This window comes from Bombus terrestris, chromosome 1 (assembly GCF_910591885.1).
Source record: "Bombus terrestris chromosome 1, iyBomTerr1.2, whole genome shotgun sequence".
Classification (NCBI taxonomy): domain Eukaryota; kingdom Metazoa; phylum Arthropoda; class Insecta; order Hymenoptera; family Apidae; genus Bombus; species Bombus terrestris.
The window spans coordinates 2,853,867-2,880,343 of NC_063269.1; the positions used below are offsets into that span (position 1 = coordinate 2,853,867).

At 42.3% G+C, this 26,477-nt stretch overlaps 2 protein-coding genes across 3 annotated transcripts; one reads left to right on the plus strand and one right to left on the minus strand.

Moving 5' to 3' along the window:
• Nucleotides 1–3: 3 nt before the first annotated feature.
• On the minus strand, nucleotides 4–26,391 carry LOC100647832 (proto-oncogene tyrosine-protein kinase ROS). Of its 2 annotated transcripts, none has more exons than XM_048406869.1 (20): nucleotides 25,326–26,391; nucleotides 17,908–17,967; nucleotides 12,725–12,784; nucleotides 12,502–12,592; nucleotides 10,621–10,853; nucleotides 10,292–10,531; nucleotides 9,478–9,625; nucleotides 8,899–9,395; nucleotides 8,408–8,697; nucleotides 7,977–8,333; nucleotides 7,451–7,754; nucleotides 7,038–7,361; nucleotides 6,329–6,930; nucleotides 5,532–6,170; nucleotides 4,048–5,453; nucleotides 3,538–3,960; nucleotides 3,192–3,412; nucleotides 2,634–3,104; nucleotides 2,187–2,550; nucleotides 4–1,403 (listed from the first exon to the last, which is right to left on the minus strand). In XM_048406869.1, exons 1-20 carry the CDS (start codon nucleotides 25,476–25,478, stop codon nucleotides 529–531), a joined length of 7,758 nt encoding a protein of 2,585 aa, XP_048262826.1. In that variant the 5' UTR covers nucleotides 25,479–26,391; the 3' UTR covers nucleotides 4–528. The 2 variants fall into 2 exon arrangements, with proteins under 2 accessions (XP_048262826.1, XP_003392984.2); XM_003392936.4 differs by having other exon boundaries at nucleotides 3,192–3,415.
• LOC110120331 (cAMP-dependent protein kinase catalytic subunit 1-like) lies at nucleotides 11,308–12,495 on the plus strand. The gene has a single exon (XM_020868524.2). The coding sequence runs from the start codon at nucleotides 11,308–11,310 to the stop codon at nucleotides 12,349–12,351; it is 1,044 nt and encodes a 347-aa protein (XP_020724183.1). The 3' UTR covers nucleotides 12,352–12,495.
• Nucleotides 26,392–26,477: the final 86 nt, after the last annotated feature.

Here is a 26,477-nt window from a genome sequence, read left to right on the forward strand (position 1 = left end):
ACATAAAGTTTAATATGTGCAAAAATTTATTCTTGTACTGTTTTAAAAAGAACCACTACATGTATATGTAAAACTTAACAAATTCTTAAACGTAATATGAATATAAGTTTCCATACTATACTTTATATTACCGCTAATATGAAATTTGTACAATGAATGGTGAAAATTTACTCATACTTCCGTGTCATTAAATAAATACATTAATTGCAATGACAAATATAAAACTATCGCAGATTAATCACCACATAATTCTCTATAGCTATTCTCGATTCTTAGATGCTAAGCAACAAGTCTGATCGTCAACTAAAATTAATATCATTATCAAATAAAATCTTACTGCCACAGTTCATGTAAAATAAATTTCAGATACTAAACTTAAATATGTACATACATTAATATGGCAGTTTAAAGCTATGGAACTTTACACGCATTTCCAGTTTCGGTACGGAGTTATTATTGAAATTATGATTCTGTTTTAGAAACACGACCCATCAAATGACTTAATCCATCACATCTTTAATAAAAACTTCACGACCCGTTTACTCTAACAGCATCCGTATTGATGTTCGTGTATGTGACTATATTGTTACTATCCTCGACAACTGGAGTCTGCCTCAATAAGTTCAATAATGCACTGTTTATCACCAAAGGTATGTTAGCTTTACCATTTTGCAAATTGGAATGAGTCCTTTGAATTTTTGGCAATGCGTTCTTCGTAACGCTATTATCGTTTGACTCGCCGGTTCCTCCAATAACGCCGTTCTTTAATGGAAGAACATTTTGTGAACTAATCAACGATGAACTAGGTCGGGTAGGTGGCGCTAAACTAATATTCGAGCTTAAAGAACTAGAACTTCTACCTTCTAAACTTAATTCCGATCCTCGTCGTTCGGTTACGTTCCTCTTATTTTTCCGCTGATCAGTCAATGACGTGAAGGAATCTCTTTTTAAAATTGCTTTAATAGTAGGGTTAGTTAATTTCGAACTATCTAAAGTGTTACATTTTTCAGTCATGCTCGTGATCGATGCTCTTTTACGTTCTGGTAAATTCAAACTAGATATCGACGATCTCTTATCACACTTTCTTTCTGGTTGTTCTTTCGCATCATTCGAAGCATCTTTATGTTCTTGTGGCGCATCAGAATGCAAATTGCTCTTTACATCTACGTTTGTACTAGCTTTATTCATATTGGCTAAATTTTGATCGGAGATATGAATCGACCGAGGCACTTCGTATCCGTTTGTTGAATTTTCCCTTAGGATGATATCTTCGTTATCCGCTAACAATTCTAAATATTTCGGTATTTCATTCGATTGTGATGTAAGTGTCGCATTATGGGAATTCTGAAGGAACGGTTGCATATCTCGACTGCCTTCTGAGCTGCTGGATTTCCAAGAATTCCCTGAGAAAATCAACACAAAATCAACATTATATTACATTCAGTCTTATTCAATAGTCGTATTATGAGTTTGAATTTGTATAAGAAGTAAAGGAAGACTGGTCGAAAAAGCAACATATATAGATGATCTTTACAAAGAGAACCTACCTGAATTATTATGATTTTGGTTCTCGTCAGCAAAGTAAGCCATGTTAGAGACGCCTGCAAGCATGAGCCATGCAATGATAAATATGTATTCAAGCAAATTGTTAAATTTATATATTTAACACTTTTATGGCATCGCATCCTGATGATTTGAATCGAAATTATCGAGTGTAATCACTTTTCGATACAAATACGCTTCTTTTGTAACATGTGAAAATAAATTAATGTTAATCCTATTAGTTGTTGAAGCAGCTATTAGCTTACAAGATTAGAAATTGAATTTTACGAGATGGCTATGAAAATTATGTAAATATATGATTGTATAAATAAGCAACAGAGAGGGTTTTAGTCATAAATGATCGAAAATTTGTATGCAAATTTTTTTATGTCATTCCCCAAGCTATATACGTATATTCTAGAAATATATCGTTCTATGTAATAAATTCATTTTGTGAATTGAAATATTGGAGAATGAGATAAAAAATATTAGTATTGAACTATAAGAATCATCCTAATAAGCTAATATGTGTTTGCTGACAATTAATAATCGACAATTGATATATTTGAAAAAAATGTATATTTATGTTCCATGCCAGAGATTTACATAATGCAAATGTTAATATCCGTATGATTGAAACATACCTCTCCTAGCTAAATAATGACCAGCATGAACCGGGTTCAATTGTGCATCCTCTATGGTACTTCGAAGACTAACTATATTTTCAAGACAAACTTTAAAGCTCGGTCTAGCATCAGCAACGCTCCAACAACGTAACATGAGCTGATGTAAAGCAGGTGGACAATTTAGAGATTTGGGCAACCTTCCACCTGCGCGTACATGGTGTAATACTTCGATATTTGTTCTGGCAGGATACGGTTGTTGTCCCAAGGATGTGATTTCCCACATTAATACACCAAATGCCCAGACATCACTCTGTGAAGTGAATACACCGTCCACTAACGATTCAGGTGCCATCCATCGAACAGGAAGTAATCCTTCTCCTTCCTGTAATAAAAGGTTGAATATTTGTTTCTGTTTTATATCAAGATCGCAAATTGTTATTACATTAGAATTAGGAAGATATTTACTTTTCGATAATAATCGTTCTTATATATATCTCTGGCCAGTCCAAAGTCACCGATCTTAACGACACGGTTCTCTCGATCTCTGGCAGATACCAAACAATTTCTACACGCGAGATCTCTATGTACAAAATGGAGCTCCTCCAAATAACGACATCCCCTTGCTACATCCTCGCACATAGCGAGCAAATCTTGCAGACGTAACGCGTGCGGATCCGATGGTTGCAAAGATCGACTCGCCCTTAAATAACTCAGTAAATCTCCAGCTTCCATCAGTTCCAACACCAATAACGGTGGGTCCGTATCTAAACAGACTCCCAAAAGTCTTAACACGTGTTTATGTCGAAAATGACTCATGAGTCTAGCTTCTTGAAGGAACTCTGTCTTTTCCTGGGCCGAGGCACCCTTTCGCAACGTTTTGATCGCAACTGGTGTAATTCCTGGTCTTTCCAAATCCTTCGCATTCCCTTGAAATACCTGAAAAATTTGTATACACGCGATAACGACATAGTCTGGTAATTACAATGATAGTTTTTGAATATTTGTTATTTATATGTCGCTTACTTCGCCAAAGGCTCCGCTACCCAAAAACTTCGCTAAGGTAATCTGTTCCCTTCTGATTTTAGGAAGCGTAGAATCGTCCGGATCGTTCTGCAAGGTAGACGCGTACAACGCGTTCGATTGAACGAAATTTCCACGTGGTATCTCCCGAAGCGTCGCCAACTCGACGTCGCTCACTAACGGAGGTAAAACCGCCTTTTTATCATCTTTGCGCTGCCGGTACACTGCTGAATTACAAAACTTATCCTTTATACTCCTGTTAACTGCACTCGAAGTGTACTTATTCAAACAGGGATTACTTTAACCATTAAAAAAAAATACACTTTATTTATAATCGTCGTACACTTACGGCAAAGGAAAAAACAGAAGCAAACGAGCATAATAGTGATAACAGGGACGCTAAGTCCCAACACTAAACCAAGGTGTTGTTGAGCTGCTAATATTCCACCGGTGGCTTCAGTTAAATCAATGATCGGGCTGGATCTGCTCCAACTACCGAAACCGTACGCGTTTCTAGCTTGAATACGAAACCGATACTTGTCGTTCATGTCTCCCGTGATTATCCAATAATTGTCCGTCCCATTGTAATACAACTTCCAGCTCGCGTTCCCGGTGGAGTCTATTTGCTCGTTAATTTTATTGATCTTCATCCCTTCGACACGGTACAACGTGATCTGCGAGCCATGAGCTTGCGCTGGTTCCCAATTCAATTGGTACACAGAGTTACGGAGTTTGGTTACCGTTGGCATACCTGGAGCACTCGGTACATCACCTGTTCTCCAAATAACATAAAACAATACGTGGATAATTCTAAAAAACAATTTTAATAATTCTATAAAGAACAGAAGGAATTCGTTACCTAACGTTTGAAACGTGAACCTCCCATCTGTTGGCCACACGAAATCTTTCTTATAATTTGGATATCTCAGCAGCAGATGAAATTTGTACAAAGTTCGTGGTTGCAATTTCCTGATGAAATACGTCACTTTATCGTTTTCCATCGTAAAGTCATTCGCTTCTTGCCAATTTTCTACAGCAACATCTTTATATTCCAACGTGTATTTGACCATCAAATCGACTGTTGGTACCCAGGATACGTTCAAGCTATTCACGCTAACCCCGGTTAACGTCAAATTATTAGGTTCTGGATACATCTTGACTACTTGACCGGAACTTTCACTGTATACATCGTTAACATGGGCGGGATAAGCGCGAACGAACACTAGATACTCCTGATCAGGTAGCCATGGTTCCAGCATGGTGAAGAATCTTCCATCGGTTGTGCGTTCGGTGCCCTTTATAAATTGTTCTCCCTTTTGTCGTGCTCCGTTTATTAATCGAACCAATCTCCAATGTACCTCGTATCGTACAGCTGCGGCATTTAATATCTTTGGTGGCATCCAGTAGACGATAGCCAAAGTTGGTGTCAGAGCTTCTACGGTTACGTTCTCCGGAGCTGTAGGAGCGCCAGCTTCGGTTCGTAACACGACACCAGAATCAAACTCTAAACTCATCGACTCTGAATCAGCGTAATAGTTACTCAAAGCAAGTTTCAGTCTGTATTTCGTGAAAGGCTTCAAATCCTTTATTTCGTATTCCTTCTCGTAAGTCTGCAATTTTGTTCTGTCGCTGTCTTCGCACATGTTTGGATCATTTTCTAGACATTGAGACACGTATATCGTGTATAGCGTCGTAGGTAAACTGTATCCTTCGCAGCCAAATTGAGGAACCGGCTCGGGAAGTCTCACAGTAATGCTACTTGCTGTTTTTCTCACTTCTTCCACGTTGTAGGAGTCTTGACGAGGAATCAGACAGTTGGTGATCGGATAGGTCTGCAGAGATTTCCCAAGGGCTTTGATGCTTCGTACGGATGGCAAATAAAAGTGCTTGATCTCCTGGTCATCGGGATATTTTTTATTTACAAAATAAATTTGATCTTCCGGAATGTTGGACCAATAAATGTTCATCTTGTCGACGGTCAACGATCTTGCTGGTAATCCTTTGTTGAAACCTGCGCTTACTATCAGATTGCACTTACATCCGTCGATATCGGCGCTGTTTAGGTGACCTTCCAAAGAAATCCAGTACATGACTGGTTTTTGATAATCGGTGCTATCGATCGTCATCACAGGAATCACGGATGGTCTGTAAGGACAGGAACAATCGTCTATATGATCGAAGAACGGTTGAATATCACTACCGCTTAAATTCGATCGCATTATTACTCCGCCATCTTTCTTAGTTTGTTCTATCCAATACAACGATCTGCAAGAAATTAAATCAGATTATAGAATAAATTTGAAACATATGTACGAGGAAGGATTCCGTAAAAATAGTAGGTACCCGGTAGATGGTAATATATCAAGATTCACGATACGTCTGCTCGTCGTAACGATGTTTTCGTATTTAAGAATTCCAGCTTGCCACATGGTCAAGTCTAACTTCATGATACATCCACCGTTTTCTCGATAGCTGGATTCGGACCAGTAAAGATGTCTCGCCACCCAATCGACAGTTATACTGAATGCGCTGTTGTTCAACGTCAATATTTTAGTAGCGTTTGTCCCATCCAAGTCCGATGTTACCAACTCCTGCATTTCGTTGATCCAGTAAATTTTGCTTTCCGCGGCCAGATACGTCACTTCAACCGCGATGTGCCGAGTAACGGTATAGTTCATTTCCTGATCCAAATCGGATATTCGAACCGCGTCCATCGTGGCGACCAGCAATTGCGGTATCGGATTTTCGTAAATCGTCGAAACGCTGATCACGTCGGTGTATGGTCCAGCGCCAATTTCCGTATGAGCTCGAACTTGGAAGTAATAAGTCGTGTTTGGCAACAGGTCTTGAACGGTGTGCTCTAACAACGTGGATGGAATAAGCGACTGATCGCAGATTTGCATCTCGACGTTGTTCTCCTTAAACCAACACTGAACCGTGTATCCGGTGATCAGACCATTCGTGAACTCGGGTTGATCCCACCTGTAACGATTTTATTTTTCAAATAGACTTAATCGTCTCGAAAAAAGCTTTTATCCTTATAAAATAAAATATTCGACGCCGATGACAACAAGGATTCGGTCTGCGCTCGGTAAGGTCTAGTAAAAGATAGCAGCGAATTTCTTTCTTATGATATTTACCTGAATATCGCAAATATGTCGACATTTTCGCTCAGTGGTTCTTTGCGAAACTCTATAAACGCTCTAGGATTCGTTGGCTGACTGGGGACGCTTTGTGGCGACCTCAGTATCTTCCTTGTATGGTGTGCCGTTTCCCAATACGTGAAGGCTTTCACAGTCACCTCGAGGACCGAATAAGGTAAAATCTGTTCGGAATTGTTATAAGGCATCGAGGTTTCCGTCGTTATCTCCGGATTCGAATTGGTATTGATATAATCCGCGAATTTCACTTCGTAGAAGACAGTTCCGTAATTGATATTCTCCACCGGGTCCCAGGATATGTTAAAGTTCCTCCAGGTGCCTTCTACTCTAATACTGCTATAGTTTACGGCGTTTGGTAATACAGCTACGGTTTCTGATGTAAGATTCTTTGGATATTGATGAAGCGCTGGATCCATGACGGCCACCATGTGAAGGCCTGACAAGCTGATACCGTTTATTATGGCCGTGTTTTGGCCAGACAGGTCGCCTATCACCGCGTTCCGGTCGTCTTGAAGCCACAGAAGATGCTCCGAGAAGTAGCATAAAGGGCCTTGCATGTTCGGATACTGCAGTGCTGAGACCTTAAAAACATATCGAGAAACGGAATTAATAATTCTATTACTACTATCAACGACAACGATATGTTGTCTCTTTTTGCAAAATGGCAAAATTAAACGACGATAGAAACCTTCTCAGGCACGATTTTATGACTCATCGAAATTCTTTCGGACGTTGGCGCTCGATAAACGATAGATCCACTTTCGTAGCTTCGGACGATCCAATAAACGTATCTGTTCTCTGTGTCCAGCGTTAACCCCATCACTTGTTTCCCGTTAAATATTTCATCCGAATGATAGTATCTTCTATCTTGTCCGTTTAAACGAGCCACTTCAACGGCGTGGCCTGTTGACCAATACAGGTACGCCTCCAAAGAATCGATCATTAATTCTTTAACGATGGCCAGGATCGACATGGGCTCTTGATGAGATCCATTCAAATTTGCTCTTGTTATCTGTAGAGAAAATACAGGGGAAAAATATAGCGTGAAATAAATTTTGAAGTAAATAGAATCGATCGAACGTATAAGAGACATTTATTTACAATTTGTTGCTTTGGATTAGCCCAGTACAATTTTTTCGATATCCAATCGACAGCAACGCTCCCGACAGAGTGAATATTCATCTTCGTCTTTTGATGGCTCGTAATATTGTATCGATACAACGCGGAATTGTTTCCTACGATGTATAGAATATCCTTGTACCAGCTGACATCAACGATGTGATAATCAACCTCTGTCTCCTTCAAGCCCGCTTTATAGATCAAAGTATCGATATTCTCTCCGGTTACGTCGCTTCTTAGGAGGCCCTCGTTTGCGGACCACAAAATGGATGCGTGTGATCCGTCCCTAGAAGGTTAATCAAACGTCGTACAAATTAATTCTCAGAGACATTCCTTCTGAAACGATCGATAATTAGATTCGTAATTAGACTAGGAATATTTATGAAGACCGCCGAATTTCTTATTTTACATATTCTGTATTTTTATACTTTTTGATTTTTCACAAATACGTAGGTGGATTTTTGCACCTTTCGATTTTCTGTAAGTACATCTACTAATCGTGATTTACCTCAAGGTTCGACCCCTGAACTCGGTTGACCAGGGTCCTCTGCCAGCGCTCGTGTAAGCCGCCGCCTTAATCGAGTACTCTGATTTCTCTCGAAGATTGTGCACGGTATGAGAGGATCCAGCGATATCCTTCTGATGGATAGTCTCTCCGGTAGACTCGTCTTTGATCTCCAATTCGTAAGACCAATTTTGCCAGGCTCCTTTACCCTGGCCGCCCAATAAATGAGGCGCCTGCCAAGAAACTTTCGCCCTCTCCACACCAAGGACAGCTTGCACGCCCGTAGGAGGATTCACGGGGACAGGAACTGGTTGGCTCGCGTCCATAAGTACATTGACACTGACAAATGAACCGTTCGACCTGAAAAGAACGTTTTTATCGAAGCATCTGCGCATAGATCTCCAGCCTGGTCGAATGGGAAACGACATTCTCACCTATCGGGGTAAGCATTGTGAAAATATCTATTTTGTCCCGAGTGATATCCTTCTATCAATACCTCTTCCCCGTTCGTCCAATAAAACAAGCCGTTCGCCATGGCTAACGAGACCACGTTCTTGAATTTTGGTTGCTGCGTGTTGGCGCGAAGATTTATAACTTCACGACCATCCAGGGAGACAGATATTACGGTATTTTGGATGTGATGGGGAACGAGAAGACGGAAGTTGGTGTGATCGACGGTGAACGCTCCTAAATTAGCATCTTCTAGAATTAAATATGGCTGAACCTGTAAAAATCCGTGCAAGGTTATCGAGGATGAATTTAAGTTTTTGACGTAAGATTTTGGTGTAAGATGTTCGAGTTGAAAACTGTTGAAACGCGATGCACGATTATTCGGTGATATATTTTCTGCTATTATATTTTACAGTTTGATGTAGACCAGCGATATCTTAGCCAGCCTTTCAGGCGTCTTACACTCGAAACGTACCTCGTGCTTCACTCCGTTGCTTATGTCAGCCAGATCCAATCGGTACAAACCGCCCCTGGTGACCCAGAATAAGTAACCATTGTACGGGTCTACCTCGATGTGCGTGGGTCGCGTCAAGAAGCCAGCCACGGCCACTGTCAAACCTCTTCCGTCCAGATTGCATCTAGCAATTTGCCAAACCGTTGTCGCGTGCTTCACCTCGCCCAGAATGTACAAATGAAGGTTCAGCCAATCGACCGATAAACTCAGAGGTTTAAAGTTCGCCTGACTCGGACTGAGTATCACCGTTGGTTTCGTTCGTTTCGTGATGGACGTTCTGTATACGTATCCTAATGAATCGGAAATGAAGAGGCGAGCGGAAGCCACGTGAATCGCCACTCCTCGAATCGTGCTCGTATTTTCGTAAACCACGCTAGGATCGTCCAACATGTCCGCATCTTGTTTCATAACCACGTGCTGACCTCCGAGAATTAAAATAGGTTGTTGCGTGTCTTTCACTGCAACATTACGAATCTCGTTAATGTTTGCATTGTTTCAAAAACTTGCTGAAATTTTAATTTCCATCCTATTGATACGTACCAGCCGGTTCTGGAGTGGTCATGACGCAAGTTACCGCAGGTGGTCCCTCTCCAACTCCGTTCCTCATGGTCACGCTAATGGAATAATTCTTATTCGGCTCGAGATTTTGGAACATGTAGTGGTCCGTGTTTTCGGAGGCTGGTATGTCCTGTAGGTTAATCATAAAACGTATGTAACTGCACTGTTCGAGTATCTATCCCTTTCGAACCCTCGCTGGATAGTCGTTATGCGAATAGGAAAGAAACGCCATGCCAGAAACGTATTTCGTGAGATCTGGTTCTTACAAGCTAAGAAGCTGATGTTAACGGGATCAAAGATGAACGAACCGATAGGTTAAGCATGCATCGTTTGAACTCACGGACGTAAATTTTTGAAAGCTCGTTTATTTAATTAGCGTTAATAATGCCAGCGTTTTTCCAACGATCTTAACGATCAAAAAAGCCATGCGTTTGTCCCGAGCATATTTGTTTGTTTCGCAATTTTTACCTGTCGATGTACGTATAAATATACGTATACTATTCGTGGGAAAAGGAAGGCAGTCTTGCAGAACCAGTTGCTATTTATTCGCACAGTGGTGTTCACTACTAAAGTTAGAGAGAATAAGAAAAGCGCAATCGGCTTTACATCGACGAACGTGTCGACGAATGCTGGTAAATAGCGACGATAGCTTAGACAGAACAGTCGAGGGTTTGGAAACGTACTCGCGTAGAACGATACGTTTCGCGAAAATGAAGATAACTGTATCGAAGAAACTAATTGCAAGGAAAGAAACTAATTATATCGAACGTTATTGAAGTTCTGGCGTGGCGTATACCTTAAGCTGGGAGTGATCAGCCCCTTGCAGACGCAGGACATAAGACAAAAGTGGCCCATTCGGGAAAGGGCCCGGTTCCCAAGACACAGAGGCGCGGCAGCTGTCTACCGCTACCGCTCTTACAATTACCGGTGCTGAGGTTGGTAAACCGGCAGCCAACGTTCGTATCACGACGCTCGGAGCGGAAACGATAGGCTCCGGATTGTGTTGAGACGATTTTAACAGTAACGCTACGCGAAACTGCAATTAAAATAGCCAAGTGATAATATAACATTTATGAAAGGAAATAACGACATTTAAATAAATATAATTAAATTTAAAAACCTTACCCTATATTTCGTGTAAGGTTGCAAATTTTCAACTAAAATCTGATCATCCTCTCCCCACGATTGATTTCTACAATATTGCCAGGTCTCAGCCAGTTCCTCGTACCTCCATTGCACTAAGTACGATATGCCTCCGCCGCGTCTTTCGATGTCTATTCCTTTCCATTCGAGTCGTAGGGAAGTTGCGGTTAGCGAGTCCGCTACCAAAGCCGGTGCCGATGGAATACCTATTTCCGCTGATAACCAACATCGATGGGTATCAATACGTGTTACGGAGTAGAAGATTTATTTGGTTATGAGTAGACCACCGATCTTGATACGTTTGTGGAAAATTTGAAAATAAACGATGTACAGGTTGCACGTGGCACGTAAAAATATAGAAAACATTAGAAACACGGTACTCTGTGTAATACGTAATAGCTAAAACGATGTTCTAGCCGATTTCCATCTTCGTAATTGTATTCGTAGAAATATAATCTGCGCAATAAATACCCGCGGTCTAGTTACGAGAATCGCGTGAAAAATCGACAAAAGTCGATCGCGAAGGCAACGTTGCAAAGGGTCTCCTCCGCTCGCGAACGTCAATCATATAGCGGAACTGCCATAACCGCCATTATTTATCTGTCAGAACGTTTTCGTATACGGAGATCTGCGAATATTTTAATTCCGGAGCGCACCGTAGGTTACGCGATGAATCTGGAACGGCAACGAACTTTCACAGAGTACAAAAAGATACTGGACGAACTGAGGACAGCGTTCATGGAAAGATGGAAGATTAACAAAACCGACAATATCAAACTAGAAGATTTCGATCAATTTCGGACTGTGGGTACCGGCGCCTTCGGCCGTGTTATACTCGTGAAATATAAACCAACGTCCACGTACTACGCCATGAAGATCTTAGAGAAAGCAAAAATCGTGAAGATGAAGCAAGTCGAGCATACGTACAACGAGAAAAGGATACTACAGTGCGTGAGGTTCCCCTTTGTCGTCTATATGGAGTACTGTTTCAAAGACAATTCCTACGTATACATGGTGTTACCGTTCATCAACGGTGGCGAAATGTTCACGCATCTAAGACGAATGGGCAAGTTCGACGAATCTCTGGCGCGATTCTACGCCGCGCAAGTTGCTCTCGCGCTGGAGTATCTTCATCACTGCAGCCTCGTTTACAGAGACTTGAAGCCGGAGAACATTTTAATTCAAAACACCGGCTACATCCGAGTGACAGACTTTGGCTTCTGTAAAATGATCAACGGTAGAACGTGGACTCTGTGCGGTACGCCTGAATATCTCGCACCAGAAGTAATCTTATCGAAAGGATACGGTAAGTCCGTGGATTGGTGGAGCTTCGGCGTTTTGATCTACGAAATGAACGCTGGATATCCGCCGTTTTATTCGCGAGACCCGATGAAAATATACGAGAAGATCGTCTCTGGTAAGTACAAGTTCGCTCATCATTTTGGCGGAGAGCTGAGGGATATATTGAAAAACATACTGCAAGTGGATCTGACTAGGAGATACGGAAATCTGAAAGGTGGATCTATGGATATAAAAGGACATAGGTGGTTTCAGTCGACCGATTGGAATCAGATATATCATCAGAAGATACAGCCTAGTTTCATACCGGAATGCTCTGCGCCGGAAGACACCAGCAATTTCGAATTATACGCGGAAGAGTCGCTGAAAATAGCCACGATAGATCGTTACGCCAAGGAATTCGCCAACTTCTAATCGAACCGATTACGGAATACCGTTGATTTAACAGCGAAGCGTATCTTTGGAGATACAGAGAACTGTACGCTACAGCGGAGGCTCGTTACGCGAAACAACTTGGAACAGCGTTCGTCGCGTCATCTCCGTCGTCAGCGAAGTGTATATTACCTTTTAATTGTTGAAAGTAACGGTTCAGCGCGTCGTGACAACCCAGGACACAGTACAATTCTTTGGGTGGTAGCAATTCTTGCGTTCCATTCTACAAAACGATACAGATGACGTTAGATTTGGTAAAATGTTACGCTGCGTGTAATGACAAAAAGAAAAAGGAAAAAGAAGAACGACATTTAACGTTAAAATTAGAAGTAATAATGTCTTAATATGTACTGACGCAGACGGCTTGACAGCTCGTGTCGAGTGCTCGTTGCCACGCTCCGCAGCCTTTTGTGCACTGAAACAAACGGAAAATATACGCGTGATACTACGTTAGACGATGTTTGTTACGTGTCTGATTGTATACTATCCCGTTTCTAATTGTACAAAATATATTACAGTTTACAGGCTTACGGTACAAGTTTACAAGTTTATGGTAAAGATACCAACTTATTAAGTATTCGTATATACAGCAGTTTCGTCTTGTTATCGGTAGTGGAGCGTGTGCAGCGTGTTTATGCAAATCGAAGTAGACAACACGCGCTCGTTTGTCCTTAATCGGTACCTCGATTCGATTCTTCGAACGGCGGAACGATCGAATCGAGACGATCAGTGGCGGTAAAGAAACGTGGCACGCTGCGTCATTTTGGCATTGAAGTAACTGGAGCTGTATTCGAAAGATGAACGTAAGTACGAGGCACGTGCCTCAAGTAACGCCCACGTTCATAAGAGAGGCCCGGTCGGTTCGTGCCGAGCATGGATTTGCGAACCGAAGTTTAACGCATTAACTTTCTGCGCGAGAGGATGTGGGTATTTGTCGGCGACAAGCCAGTCGAAGTAAGAAGAAGTGGACAAGGAAGAGAACGTACGAGAACTAAGAACAGGCGCGCATGTGTTTGTTTACCATGGAGATCGTGATCGTTCGCAATTGTACGGAACTTGTTGGCTGAGGCGCCTGATACGATCCTCCGGTCTAGCCTTTTTTCCTCTTACCGATAAACATGTCATAAGATCAGCAATGTTATCATTCAGAAAATTGCGTTATTGCTTTGACTTGGTTATTAACCCGCCCTGTTACGATCTTACTCAATAATAAATCAAGTCGTCTCGTCGTTGAATTCCGATGGGATCGATGGTCATCCGAAAAAACGTTAAAAATTTTTTTAGCGTCCAAAGAGATATCGAAAATCTTTGATTGCCCGAAAGAGAGTTATTTTTGGTTGTCCGAAAAAACGTCGAGAATCGTCGATCGTCGGTCGAACGAACGAGCCGAGAACGAGAAATATCTTGAAATATTTCTTCGAGCACATCTTGAAATAATTCGTGCTTTGACGAAACGTAAATATACGAGATACAGCGTGCTCGATGACCTCAAGGACTCGAGGAAGAACAAGTTTGTAATAGTTACGTCTAGACTGGAAGATCTCGTCGTCGTCTGTAACTCGTTTTTCCTTCCTTCGAGTATCGTCCTCCGGTATGTTGGTTCTGTGTATTCCAGCCGCGTTTCCTGTTCCAATTTCTAATTTCGCCAGATAACAGGCGATAATTGACGTTTAATCTCGTCCTCGATGAAAAACGAGAGGCCGGTTAGAACGATGGTTGTTACGGTAGTTGCAACGTTCGTGGACAGCTGCGCCTAGTAAAATCGTTATTTCAACATCGTATCCCGAGATACAAGAGAGCCATTTACCAATTGTCAGGCTGATCGACACTCGGCCGCGTTCGAGAGGCGCCGCACATAAATGATACCCCTCTCGACATTTTAGAATAATAAGCTCGCCATGGAAAGACTTAATTCGACGAGATTAGCGGTGCACCTGCGTTATCATAAGCTTCAAGATTCGACGCAAATTCGTCTTGTATTACGCACTTGCCTTTTAGTAGAAAGAACATTGTATTCTTTTTTTTTTATTTATCACTCGTGCATCTTGGGAAATTCTAATTAAAAAATAGCATCAGATATTACTTTGATCTCGCGTACTTTAACTTCTGTTAGCTTGATCTACGAAAGTCTTAAAAAACCAGTAACAGTAAAAACTTAGAAAATAAAATCTCGTTCACGTGCCTGCTGAATAAATTATTCTATACGAATACGTATAGAATAAATACATATTGGAGGATATCACAAAGGTCAAATAGTTTAAAAATTCTAGAAGGAAAGGGACCTCCGACGCTAGATAGATAAGTTATTAATAAACATTTGGTGGCGGTTTCATGACTTTGACGCGTTGCAAGTAAGCGCGACACTCGTGCGATTTCTTACAACGATCATCGCGAATAACCCTGAATGCAGACGAGCGATACTTTGTCGCGTGATCCCGCTGCGATCACACGTCCGTCTTTGTTGTTCTTAACAGGAAAACAAAGAGAGTGGTGCGATCGCAGCGAGATCGCGCGATGAAACGTCCATCGTCCGCACTCAGAGTGAATCGATGTATCAGATACGGGACGTATCGTTCGTTTCGAGGGAATTATTTGGAGAAACTTTCGAGTTAAAAATACGACTGTCGTTCTTATCAGTTTGAACCAAAGAGAAAGGAAAATAAGATGTAGAAAAAGAAGAAATAGAAGACGCGCGCAAGATGCGTCGAACGAGCGTTTATCTTGGCAATGCACGATAGTCAAAGCGACCACTCTAACGACCTTAGACGACGATAATTTTTAACGTCTTAATTAATCATATTTCTCGTGACGTTCTATCACTTCCAGCCCATATCGGCTACGATCCCCCTTTTTCAATTAGTTCGCACGAAACACCAACGTTCTTTCGACTCGTTCCCCGATTCTATTCCACTCGTCCTCCGATTCTATTCGACCGGCCACGCTTAAATTCGACTCGCCGCGTTAAACGATCGTAATTTTCTCGGTTTCGTGGCTGTGCCGTAAATAGGGGTTGACAAAACTATCAGACAGTGGAAAACAGCCGAAGCACAGCGGCTCGACGCTGCGCCCGCTAATTTCTCACTTCCTCATTAAAACCTCAACACACATTACGCCCCAGCCTGGCCCTCGCTCTACTCGGCTCCCCGTAGATCGTAGATCTTCATCCTACCACGAACGAGGATCTATCCGTTCTCTCCTCGTTTCGTTTGAGCCATCGTTCACTGATTGTGCTCTGTGCTCGCACGACAACAACAAGGCGTGAAAAATGCGAAGCCTCCAATGGATGATATCTGATCGTACAAATTAGACGGTAGATTCGTTCATTTTCCAGATCTCAAAAACAGACACGAGGAATCTTAGACGGTTTCAACTGTTTATTAGTAAATACGAGGAAAGACGTAGGAAGTTTGTGAGAAGCATGAAATACAATAACTTCTGGTAGCTAATGTCAAGTAGATGCAATTTGTCACGGAGACCTCGATGCTGGTGGTCTGCTACTTTACAAACACACTCGAGTGGGTAAAGTCAGAGTGCCAGATTCGTTTTAAACGGGAAGCTTGACAAGCTTTTACGTGTATACTTTGCTCCTGTTTATGCACTCGAGACCTATGGCCATGCACGGAATATTTTATACGCTGTTTGACATAGTTGGAGGATAGTTTACCGTTTTACCTTGACCTTTATATCCGTTACTCGTGTCTCTACGTTAATACATTTTTTAATTATCTCAATGGCAACTTTTACTATACCGTCACACGAGTAACAGACTTACTTCTGTTTCATTGGTAGACGCGATAAGGCTATTCGTAATTACGTTCCCTTGATTGTCCTGACCAATGCATGGCATATATATTCTTCGCATTATGCACATATCCTCATAATATATACATATGTACACGGTAGAACGTTTGGTACAAAAGAAATTCCAGAGGTATCGGTTCACCGCCATCGAACCGTGAAATTACCGGAAGAAGCACCAAAGCCGAGCCAGGCTTACACGATTTTGTTCGATCAAAATTACATCGTAAAAATTCATATCGTGTGCCGATACGTAATCCGTTAGATCCATTCCTTTCTGTGATGTTACTAAAAACAAAAGAGAACAATTGCGATCAGACGTCAGCAAAACGAGACAGAGTTTAGCGACGAGCGACGGGTAAAATAGCTGGATTAACCGAGAAAGGCAATTAGGGTTGCGTTTAGCAAAAAGTAGAGCATCTTCCTTTTGAATCGTGTCAGCCGCAAGCTAACCGTTATTCGTGCGCGTTACTGGAACGTACGAACCGTGAAACGAGGCGAGGAAGGAAATCGTTTCGAGCGCAATTCACGTACCGACCCGTGGTATTCGAGGCTTTTCAACCGGCACGCAACCTCGTGTCACAAAGTTGTTTAAAAAATGCACGCGGTTGATCACCGTCTACCATAGACGGAACGTAAATACAAATCGTGTTCGTGAGAGGAGCGCGCACTGGAAGAAGCGGTCGTAACTTAATGACAGCGTTCCTCTTTATCCTTTTTTCGGTGGCACGCGATAATTAAGTGTATCGCTGAGCCTTTTGTCCTTTTCGTCGCATTAATTGCGGTTCTCGTTTCCTACCCTGGAGACACGCGTTGCTGGATATCCTTCCGGCCACCGTGGGGATCCTTTCTCCGTCTCGTCCCTTGTCCCTCGCTTTCCCTTTGTACTCTTTGGAACGTGCTAACGATCCTCTCTGAATTCCAAGTCTGGTTAATTCGTTCCTTTTTTCGAAGAACTTTCTTAGACTCTCGCTTAATCCTCTGAACCTCGTACGCAAAGTACGATCCAACGCTAACGAATATGATCGTAGTGGCGGTTTTTCGCGGCTTTCTCCGCTGGCGCTTCCGCAACTGGGTGAAACGGGAGACAGAGAGGGCCAGAGGAGCGGAAAGAGACGAGCAAGCAGAGAGAGCGAATCCGGAGTCACACGGCAATTTGGCGACATCCGCCATAGGCCGCACTTGTACGCGATCCAATTTAAAGTCACGAAGCCGTACGAGCCCGGCCATTCTTTCATTCGTACGTGTAATACGTGTACACGTTCATCCATTCATTGCTTTTGGCTACGTTGGTAACGTCCGAATAGCGGAGCAACAGCCTACAGAAGAGAGGAGAACGAGAAAGGGAGACGAAGGACCTGACTTTGTTTTTATTTGCCGTTTACCGTCTCTTTACTAGTCAGCCAGTGAACAGGCACCCCGGGGACGGCAGCGGAAGTACTTTCATTGTGCCAGGGGACCGGCGTCCCTTTATTTTCGTCTCCGATGTTCGCCTATGTTAATAAACGTTCGACGATGCTCCCCGACGAACTTTAAATTTGTGGCGCAACCGACGCGAGAATTATCCTCGTCCAGACTTAAGGTTGCAGAACTAGAGTTGGCAGAAGAGTCACGGAAATACGAATTTCTTCTCACGACTCGTTCGAATTAGGACTGTTCTCTGATCGAACTACGAGACTGAATACTGGACTGATTTATAAATCTGTTCGACGCAGCATGGAAATATTTTCGTTCGCTTACCTGGTCGATCTTGCACCGTATGCCACATCCCACCTCCGAGCTCGAGTCGTCCGTTCGATTCTGAAACGAACAGAGGAAAGTTCAATCGACTGCTGCTGTTGCAAGTTGGTAACCTTAGTTAAAATATTTTACTCGTCGTTTTCTTTCTTTTCATTTCTCGAGATACGTACGTTAAAATCTGTTTTTAATTCTGCGTGTTTTCTATTTTCTACGTGGTATCGTATTATACGAGCTGTTACGAGATAATGGCCAAATATTTTAAGTCACACGGGGCACCCTAATTAAGGAGGACAATATTCTCATAATGACTCTTAACGTAATATGCAAAATATTCCGCAGTTGTCGACAGATTGCGATGATTTAAATTCATGAACAAACAGGTGATACACGATATATTTGAATAAATACGATCGTTCAGGCAACCAGGTACGCATAGAAACTAGTTGATTCTCAAAAATTCCCATAGTGGCACGCTTGGCTTCACACCCTTGTTATCGGCGCTGGAATTGTTCGCCACCCTCGATCTAGTAGATTCGACGAGCACGTTACACCCTTCTTTCCTCGCTTTCTTTTTTTACGATTTGCTTTCGTTTCCATTAAAAACCGGACGCGCACCTGTGTACCGGAAACGCGTAACGTACAGGTGCAAAAGGTGTAACAGGCACGCTTATCCGAAACGGTACCAAAGACCTGAGACTTGGCACGATCGTTCGGCGATTCATTCGCGACGGACTAGGTACAGCGGGGGTGTCAATTGAACCGGATGAAACAATTTACTATCTTTTAAAGCTGGCAAGCGATTCAATTTATTTTCTACGGCCCCTGCACGCTACGCGGCTCTGCCGTTACCGCCGTTCGAATCGCAATTTTTTCGCTATACATCGGAGTATGCGTGAAATTTCCAATGAAAACAACACCCCAAACGATACCGTTCTTTGCGAATAAACCAAATGAAAAATTTGCCATTGAACGTGCTTATTGCAGCAACCATGGAAACTTAAATATACGTACACCTCATATACAATTACGTTTTTCTCGTAAATATCTTGGCAATAGTAGACTGAAAATGTATGTACGAAGAAGGTTTTTGAATCGGCGCTCACCGATTTACGTAAAGAAATATTAGCCGTGAACGGTTGTTCTCCGTTTTCCCATCGGAGCAACAAAAAGCGCGAAGAGTGACGAGTCGTTCGATAAGAAATGCCAGACTGATGCGATGGTGCAGTGTTTTCGCGACTATCGCCTCTCGGCGTGGATGTATCAATTTTACGATGAATTTTTTTCTTTCTCTCTCTTCTTTCCATTGTCGAGGAATCTCGTTGTTCGTTCCTTGCCTCGGCACGATGCTCGTTTAACTTTGCACCCGATTAATCAACCCGCCTAGACTACAACACCGTACGAGAGTAAATACCCTTAAGACATGTAACCATTCCTTCTCGCTAGAATATTCGCGCTAATTATTCCTTTGCGTAATTGAAATCCGTGCTTTCGATTTTTCCTCCGCAACTTTTCTTAAGTTTTCATAGGTAATTTTCTTCTTCGATTATTCGAACAATCGTTCGCAATTATCGCGTCAGTAGATTTTAAACGATCGCTTCTTTTTATCGCGATGCCTTTATCCCAACTTCCTGTTGCCACTAAAAGGTACAACAAGTCTTGTCATTCTCTGGACGGAAATCAGCCGGTAAGGAGCAATTTTATCTGATCTGAGGTAATCGTCTAATGTATACCTGCTCGTCCTTCCGCACGTCCTTCCGTTAAGCCAAGTCCAACATCTTCGTCACGCCTGAAAGCGTTCGCCAACTGTTGCATCCCGCCTCCAACGGTCTTCGACGTTGATGACTGGGTCTAATGACCGGCTACCGCGTGTCTTGTTTTCAGTTCGATGCACGCGAGACTCCCGCAACAAGACGATTTTTATCAAATCTTCCTTTCAAGGTCCTCGTCGAACGTGATCGTCTTCACGCGAACTACGTACTTGCGCGTCCACCTTGTATTAATCGACGTCTCTTACGTGCATTACGTAAACGTTACCACGCTCGATGTTCGTGACTTATTTTTCCTTTCCGTAAGAGAGGCAAACCAAAGACGATTCACGTAGACAGACTAAGCTGGACGTTGCTTCATGGAACAATATCTCGCGTATTTTCCAAGTTATCGTAGAAACAACGTGTTCTAGGATTCCATAGACTCTCCTTGAAAATTATCACGTGACAAATTTCTCTGATAACGCTATCGAAAAATTATTACTTGCAATCGCTGCAAAGAACGATCCTTCTACTCTTCGTCTACTATCGAATGATAAAAAGAAGCATTTAATTCCACTTGACTAACTTCATTGATCTCTTAATTTGAAGAAGAGACGCTGCAGCAAACTTTCAACGATAATCAGGTGGGATCTATGGCAAACTGATGAAAAATGCATCGCGATCTAACTGAGTCATCTAGAAATAGTACAACTCACGGGGCTTTGACACGCTCAAAGCGTCCCAGGGTGTTTCGAGTCGAAGGCAAAGGGTATCAGGTTTTTTTTCGTGCGGTCACGAACAAGCTACGGTCGCACGGTGTTGAATGTACACCGGACGGTGTCCACTCGGATGGAACATCTACCTTTGAAGTCTGAGGTTTGTCTTTGGCAAACACCTTAACGGTGTGCCTTTCTCTTTCTCTCTCTCTCTCCTTTCTACATCCCTTTCGGCGTCCGTTTGAGAAGCGACGCGATCGGCGTTTCCAACGTTTGACCGCGCAAACGTTGCACTTCGTCCACGAACCACGTCAATTATTCTCGCGTTACTCGACGAATTAAAAAGATACGCATCACCTCGCGTGGTTCACTTTGTGCTCGTTAGCCATCGAAAGCAGGAAACGTTTTTCACCGCGGTTATTTACCATGGAAAACCGTTTCCACCTCATATTATCGAGCGTAACGATTGATGTTTCTTCAGATTCCTATGTCTTATCGGCGGATCGCGAATTCTCATGCAATTACAGGGAATTTTAATTTAAAGGCGCAAGGTTGCGTAATAATTAAAAATACATGAAATATTCGAATATCTCGTTGTAATATTAAATGGTTGCTTAAGTTTCATTTTCTTGCGCTCGGAAAAATATAAATGCGCAGAAAAGTACACAGTTTATTCGTAAGATTAGCACGAAAAATAGATCGAAGATTTTCTAACTCGTAACTGATAAGATAAGGTCTATGAAACTTTGGGAATACTTATTTTTGTATCAATTTAAAAAAAACGCATTGTCCAGTGTCCTGTTATCCAGTGTACTTGCGAATATCTTAATAACTGTAATACCGATGTACGTGAAATTCAGTATTTCTGAACATCTGTGTCTACGTGATAAAACGACCACCGTATCAGTTGCATGTTAAACTACGAAAGAGTCGTAGAAAAATGGTCCGATTTGTTTCAAATTTGAACGTTGTGGTGACTCGTCAGACGCATGTCTAGGCGCTCGGACGCACGGTCGCCATTTAATTTCGTTAATTACCTTCGAGATCATGAGACAAATTAAAAACATTCGCCATCAGCTGCCACCCGTTATGATCTTCGAGCTAGTGTGCATTCTCGACGTATACGTGTGTGTGTGGAACGTGCATGCCTTTTAATTGATATGACGTCATATAAAGACGCCGAAACTCCGTTTCCCAGGATTTGTTTGCGGCTCGAAGCCGAAGAGTTTAACAGGACCGTTCTTCGAGAAATGTTCGTTGTTCAGAAAAAGTAACCATATTCTACGAGTTAAAGTCCTTCGATTCGAAATTTTCAACGATTTGGACTGCCCTTATCGATCGTCGAAGAAAATCCCTGACACGAGGGTGTCCCTGGTCGTTCGAAAACCATATTCCCCCGAATGCTCGCAATAGATGTGGGCCACTCGCCCGTATGCGTACGTGCTGAACGTCGCATTCAACTCTAAGATAGTCGTAAATCATCCCTCGATCTTGGCCATAGATTTCTTAATATAACTTCGCTTTAATAATTTAAGTTAAAACTTTTCACTGAGAATATCGGAAGATTCTATGTACACTGACGTTCTGAATTATCAGGTTTTCCTTAAGTTCATTAATCGGATCATCCATCGTCCAAACGTTTATCCGTAAAATTTTTTACCGCAATAAACTTGCCTAAATAAATTGCGATAAATAATTTCCGATAAATCTTCGACTGACGCAGCCTCGACCGTAACGCATACTTCCTCGATAGATAAAGGTTGTTTTTTCACGAAGAAAAATCGTCGCATAACATTGATCATCGAACTTCGACTTCATAACACTATGTTCTTGCTATGTTTTGTTATGTTTATGCTTGTTACAGTAGCAACGGCGTAAAAATAGCGGAATTTATAAAAGTCATTGGTAAACACGGTAAACATAGAAAACACAGTGAAAGATTCTCGAACGCGTCGGATTCGCATAAAGCACGAGCCAGTGCTCGATCGGTAGAACGATTTGGAATTTCACACGATTATCGGTGGACTTGGAGGTGAACCCCTAGCGAGTTACGAGGCACGCGTTGTAGGTGAGAGGATGTGGCTGGCAGGAAGTTCATTGTGTACGGTTACACATATAATATTGCACGTCGAACGATCCTGCGGATTCTACGTAGTTTCGTACCGACGACAGATCGGAATTCGTCAGATTGCGCGCTCGATTCGAATCCTTGTACGATCCTTGTACGAATCCGTGAAATTACGTCGTCGTTAAATCGCGTTCCGTGCTGTATGAGATCGCATGTAGGTTAACACGTAGGCGGAGATCCATTACAAGCACCGTTTAAGTAATTATTTTTCAATTAAGGAGGAAAAATTGAAAAAGTAGCGTCCAGACGAAATTGTGAAATTCCAGCTTCTATCGAGCAAACAGTTAGGCGTGTGAAGTAGCAATTGCGCCAATTTACCTGGCTCGTTGTGCCGTTTTATTATCGAGATACTTACACGAGGAGGTTGTTGTATACTTATGTATTATTGTACCTATACTAGGAAAGATGATATACCAAAGAAGATATACTAAAACCATGAAGTATAAACGTATTTGGACCAGAGCGCTGGTGGGCCACGATGAAATCACTACGTGTCGCAGTTTAGAAAGCTAACCGTCGCTGTTATGCAACCAGTAAGGTCATTCTAGGCATCATCTCGAGATACGATAAGGCAGCCTCACTGCTACTCGTGTTTAGTAAATATCACGGGCGCCATTCGTACGCGATGCATCATAAACACAGATGTCGATCTACATGAATTTTTATTAAGCTTTTCGTATTTTTTTCACCTAAAACTTCCACGTTCGATCGACGACTCTTATCCCTACCTTATCGTTACCCTTCGAACGTTGCCCTCCGAACTTCGACTTCGTGAAGACGTGAAAAAAGAGAAAAAGAGAAGAAAAAAGAGGGAAAATCAAGAGCAGAACGAAGGGAAGATAAGGGATCGAGAAGTTGATTTCCCAGCCGTGATTTCTTTTATCTGGCGCCGGATAATTGAAATGCAACGTTTCGAGAAACCTTTCTACGTCTGACGAGAGATATCGACAAACGCAAGCGCGGCCGCATTCACAGCCTCGACCGAACCGATCTCTTTTCACGGCAGGATGAAAGTCTGAGAATTCTATTAAGCCGAGGCAAACGTTCGAAGTCTCGAAGCGGACGGTTCCCGTGGCCCGTGTGAACAAACTCGTCGTAAGAAGTTGGTAATCAGTGTCTTTGGCAATTGGCGTGAACGAAATTGCCAGCAATTATCAATTAAACTCTCCACGAAAGGATCGGTTTAATCATTTCTCCAGACCGCCTTTTGTTCCGTTTATCTCTCCTCATGCATCCTTTCAATCGCCTCAATGTCGCTCTTTGTACGAGCTACAGAGAAGAAAAAGCGGATAGAAAAAGCACGTTTCCGAGTGATCCTTTCGGACGAGTTCAAAGGATCGTCAAACTCGAGCAATCGTAAAGAATTTATACGCGTGTCTCGTAAGTTAACGAATACATCGATCGATGTTTTAACAAAGGTGTTATGCTTAGTAGCGGAGGAAAAGAATAGAAAATATAGAAAATACGATTAGAAGCTCCTGTATCTGTTACAACTGGGCTTTCATCCTCGAGATCGTGCTTATGGACTGCGATGATGCGCCGTCGTGTAGTTAAGTTAATTAATGAATGGTACAGTCGGGATGGAGAGTGGACTTAAATTGATACGTCCTTCGTGCGGAGCCATTTTTGTGCTACGCTTGCCTCGCTCCGAGAGCTCTTCTCGCGATTCCAACGAATCGACCAGTTTCCTTATCGTCTTTTTTTTTTATAATTTTATAGCTTTAGCTATTTCGTAAAAATTGTAATATCTATCATTTTTTCGAGCGACGATTGCTATATACATATATATACATGAATCAAGGAAATTTCGACGATATAAAAAGAAGTGTACATACATGTATGAAGGAATCGCGAGGTGATGACAAATGAACGATAGGCGAGTCACAAATCGAAAGAACGAGTGAAAATAATCGGTACCCCTTACGGAAAAGGCTATCGAATGGGCTGACGCAGCGATCGCGAATAGATTTCTCGTTTCATTTCGCGGATACGAACTTTGCGACTGTATTGACCTCTTCGGCATGGAATCACGCGGCATGAAGAATTTCCCAGCGATTGTGATTGTTTATTGCTTAAACGGTCATGCACGCGTACAGTGCACGCGAACTATGAAAGTCTAGAATGGAAAAAGCGGTATTTGTATTTTACGGACGATTTAGAGGCTGGATTACATGTCGGAGAGCTTTTTAAAATTCCAATGGCTACGTCTCATCGACCGGCCACGCGACGATCTTCGTCGCTCTTATCTACTGCCACTTTCATAATAAGAATTTGCCATAATATTACGAGTAATGCCGCGAATGCGATAAAGAAGAGGGAGAAGAGATAATGCCATCTTTTTGATTTACTCGCAACAAGTTTCGTTTTATCGGGCTTGCTGCTATATTATCCTCGTTGCACGCAAGGTAAATAGTACGTCAAAGTATTATGTAAAAGCCACGTAAACAACCTTACCACAAAATTAGAATACATTTTCAAGCCATATATATATATATATACATTTGTACCTCTTACTTTCAACCATCCAACGAGACATCCTTTCTAAACGGGCTGAAAGGTTACCAGGTTTGCGATGCAACGAGTCACGCGTTCGAAATAAATGGCCAACGATTTGTTAAGATTTAAAAGTACCAAAAGTATGTGAATTCCCGCTCTTTTTATATCTTTCAAATTCGCCGACGAGTTGAGAAATACTCTCGATAAGATTCCACTACGATTTATGCGTATGAAATCTTCAGACCTTGAGATTTCAACTTTTACGCGTAACTGGAAAATTCTACGCATTGATATTCGTAAATGGTTTTGCTTGAACCAGATAATTCTAACCTGATTTAAATCGAGATCCGGGCATTTCGAGGCACATTCTTCTTGCAGGTTGGCTGGAGCAGCTGGATCTTCGAAGTCTTCCGGCAGAAGCGCCGAGACGCTTCCCGCCATCGCCAACACCTTCAGAAACGCACATAATCCCGTTGCTAACATAATATCAACAACCCCCCGGTGAAACGAACCCTCGATCACCCTCCACGGAATTTTCGCAGCAATTTCCTTAACCGTCGATCGTCATTGTTCCCCGGATCCTCCACGACCTTAGAAAAAGCTTCGTAACGCGAATCAAGCCTCCTTCCTCCGCATTCTTCCACATCGATCCCCGAACTTGAGGAATCCCAACGTTCTTTCAACGGTTACTGTTCTTCGAGCGAAATCTCAACTTTTCACACTAATAGTCGGACGATGTACAAATCGATTTCTTCCATGAAATGTCACACACCAACACTCTGATCTTGCAAATCTTCAACTCGAATAAATTACCCTTCACTACCCTTCTTATTATTGTTTGTATCGATAATTGACAAAAAACTTCCAAGGCCCCTAATATTGCACATAAATCGTAGTTCCAATACACCCTTTACTATGTCGATCCTATATTCACTATGTTTAAAGCTACCAATATACATTTGCGTGTTCGGTTTAACAATCGTCACTGAAAATATCCACTGATGCAAATGTCAACGACTAAAAATCCGAACGATTTCCATCGTTTTCTTTTTCCGGTGGCAAAAATTTGGATTATCGTCCAGGCACTTCTCGTGTACGAATTCAAAACAAGAGGCTTTCCGGTGATAAAGTAGGATTCCACGCTGTTTCGAATCACCTGTGACGTTTTGAGTCACGAGGCCCTCACTGTAAGAGCCGTGACGTGGTTGTTGTTAATGTCTGGCAAGCATAAGAGCAACTGACTCCGAATGGCCACTAGAGAGTCAACTATCCCCCACCATGGCAACCCTTATCTGTTGCACTCTGCTTGACCAATTCCGTACGGTGGTGGTAGGTATACTCCGAACCGAGCAGAGCGAAGCGTGTACACGTGAGGCCACTATGGTATGCCTGTCGAGTGTCCGAAGACGAACAGAAGGGAGAAACGATCCGAACCTTCGTTCGAGCAGGTCCGACAGACCAATGGTCAATTGACAGATTGAC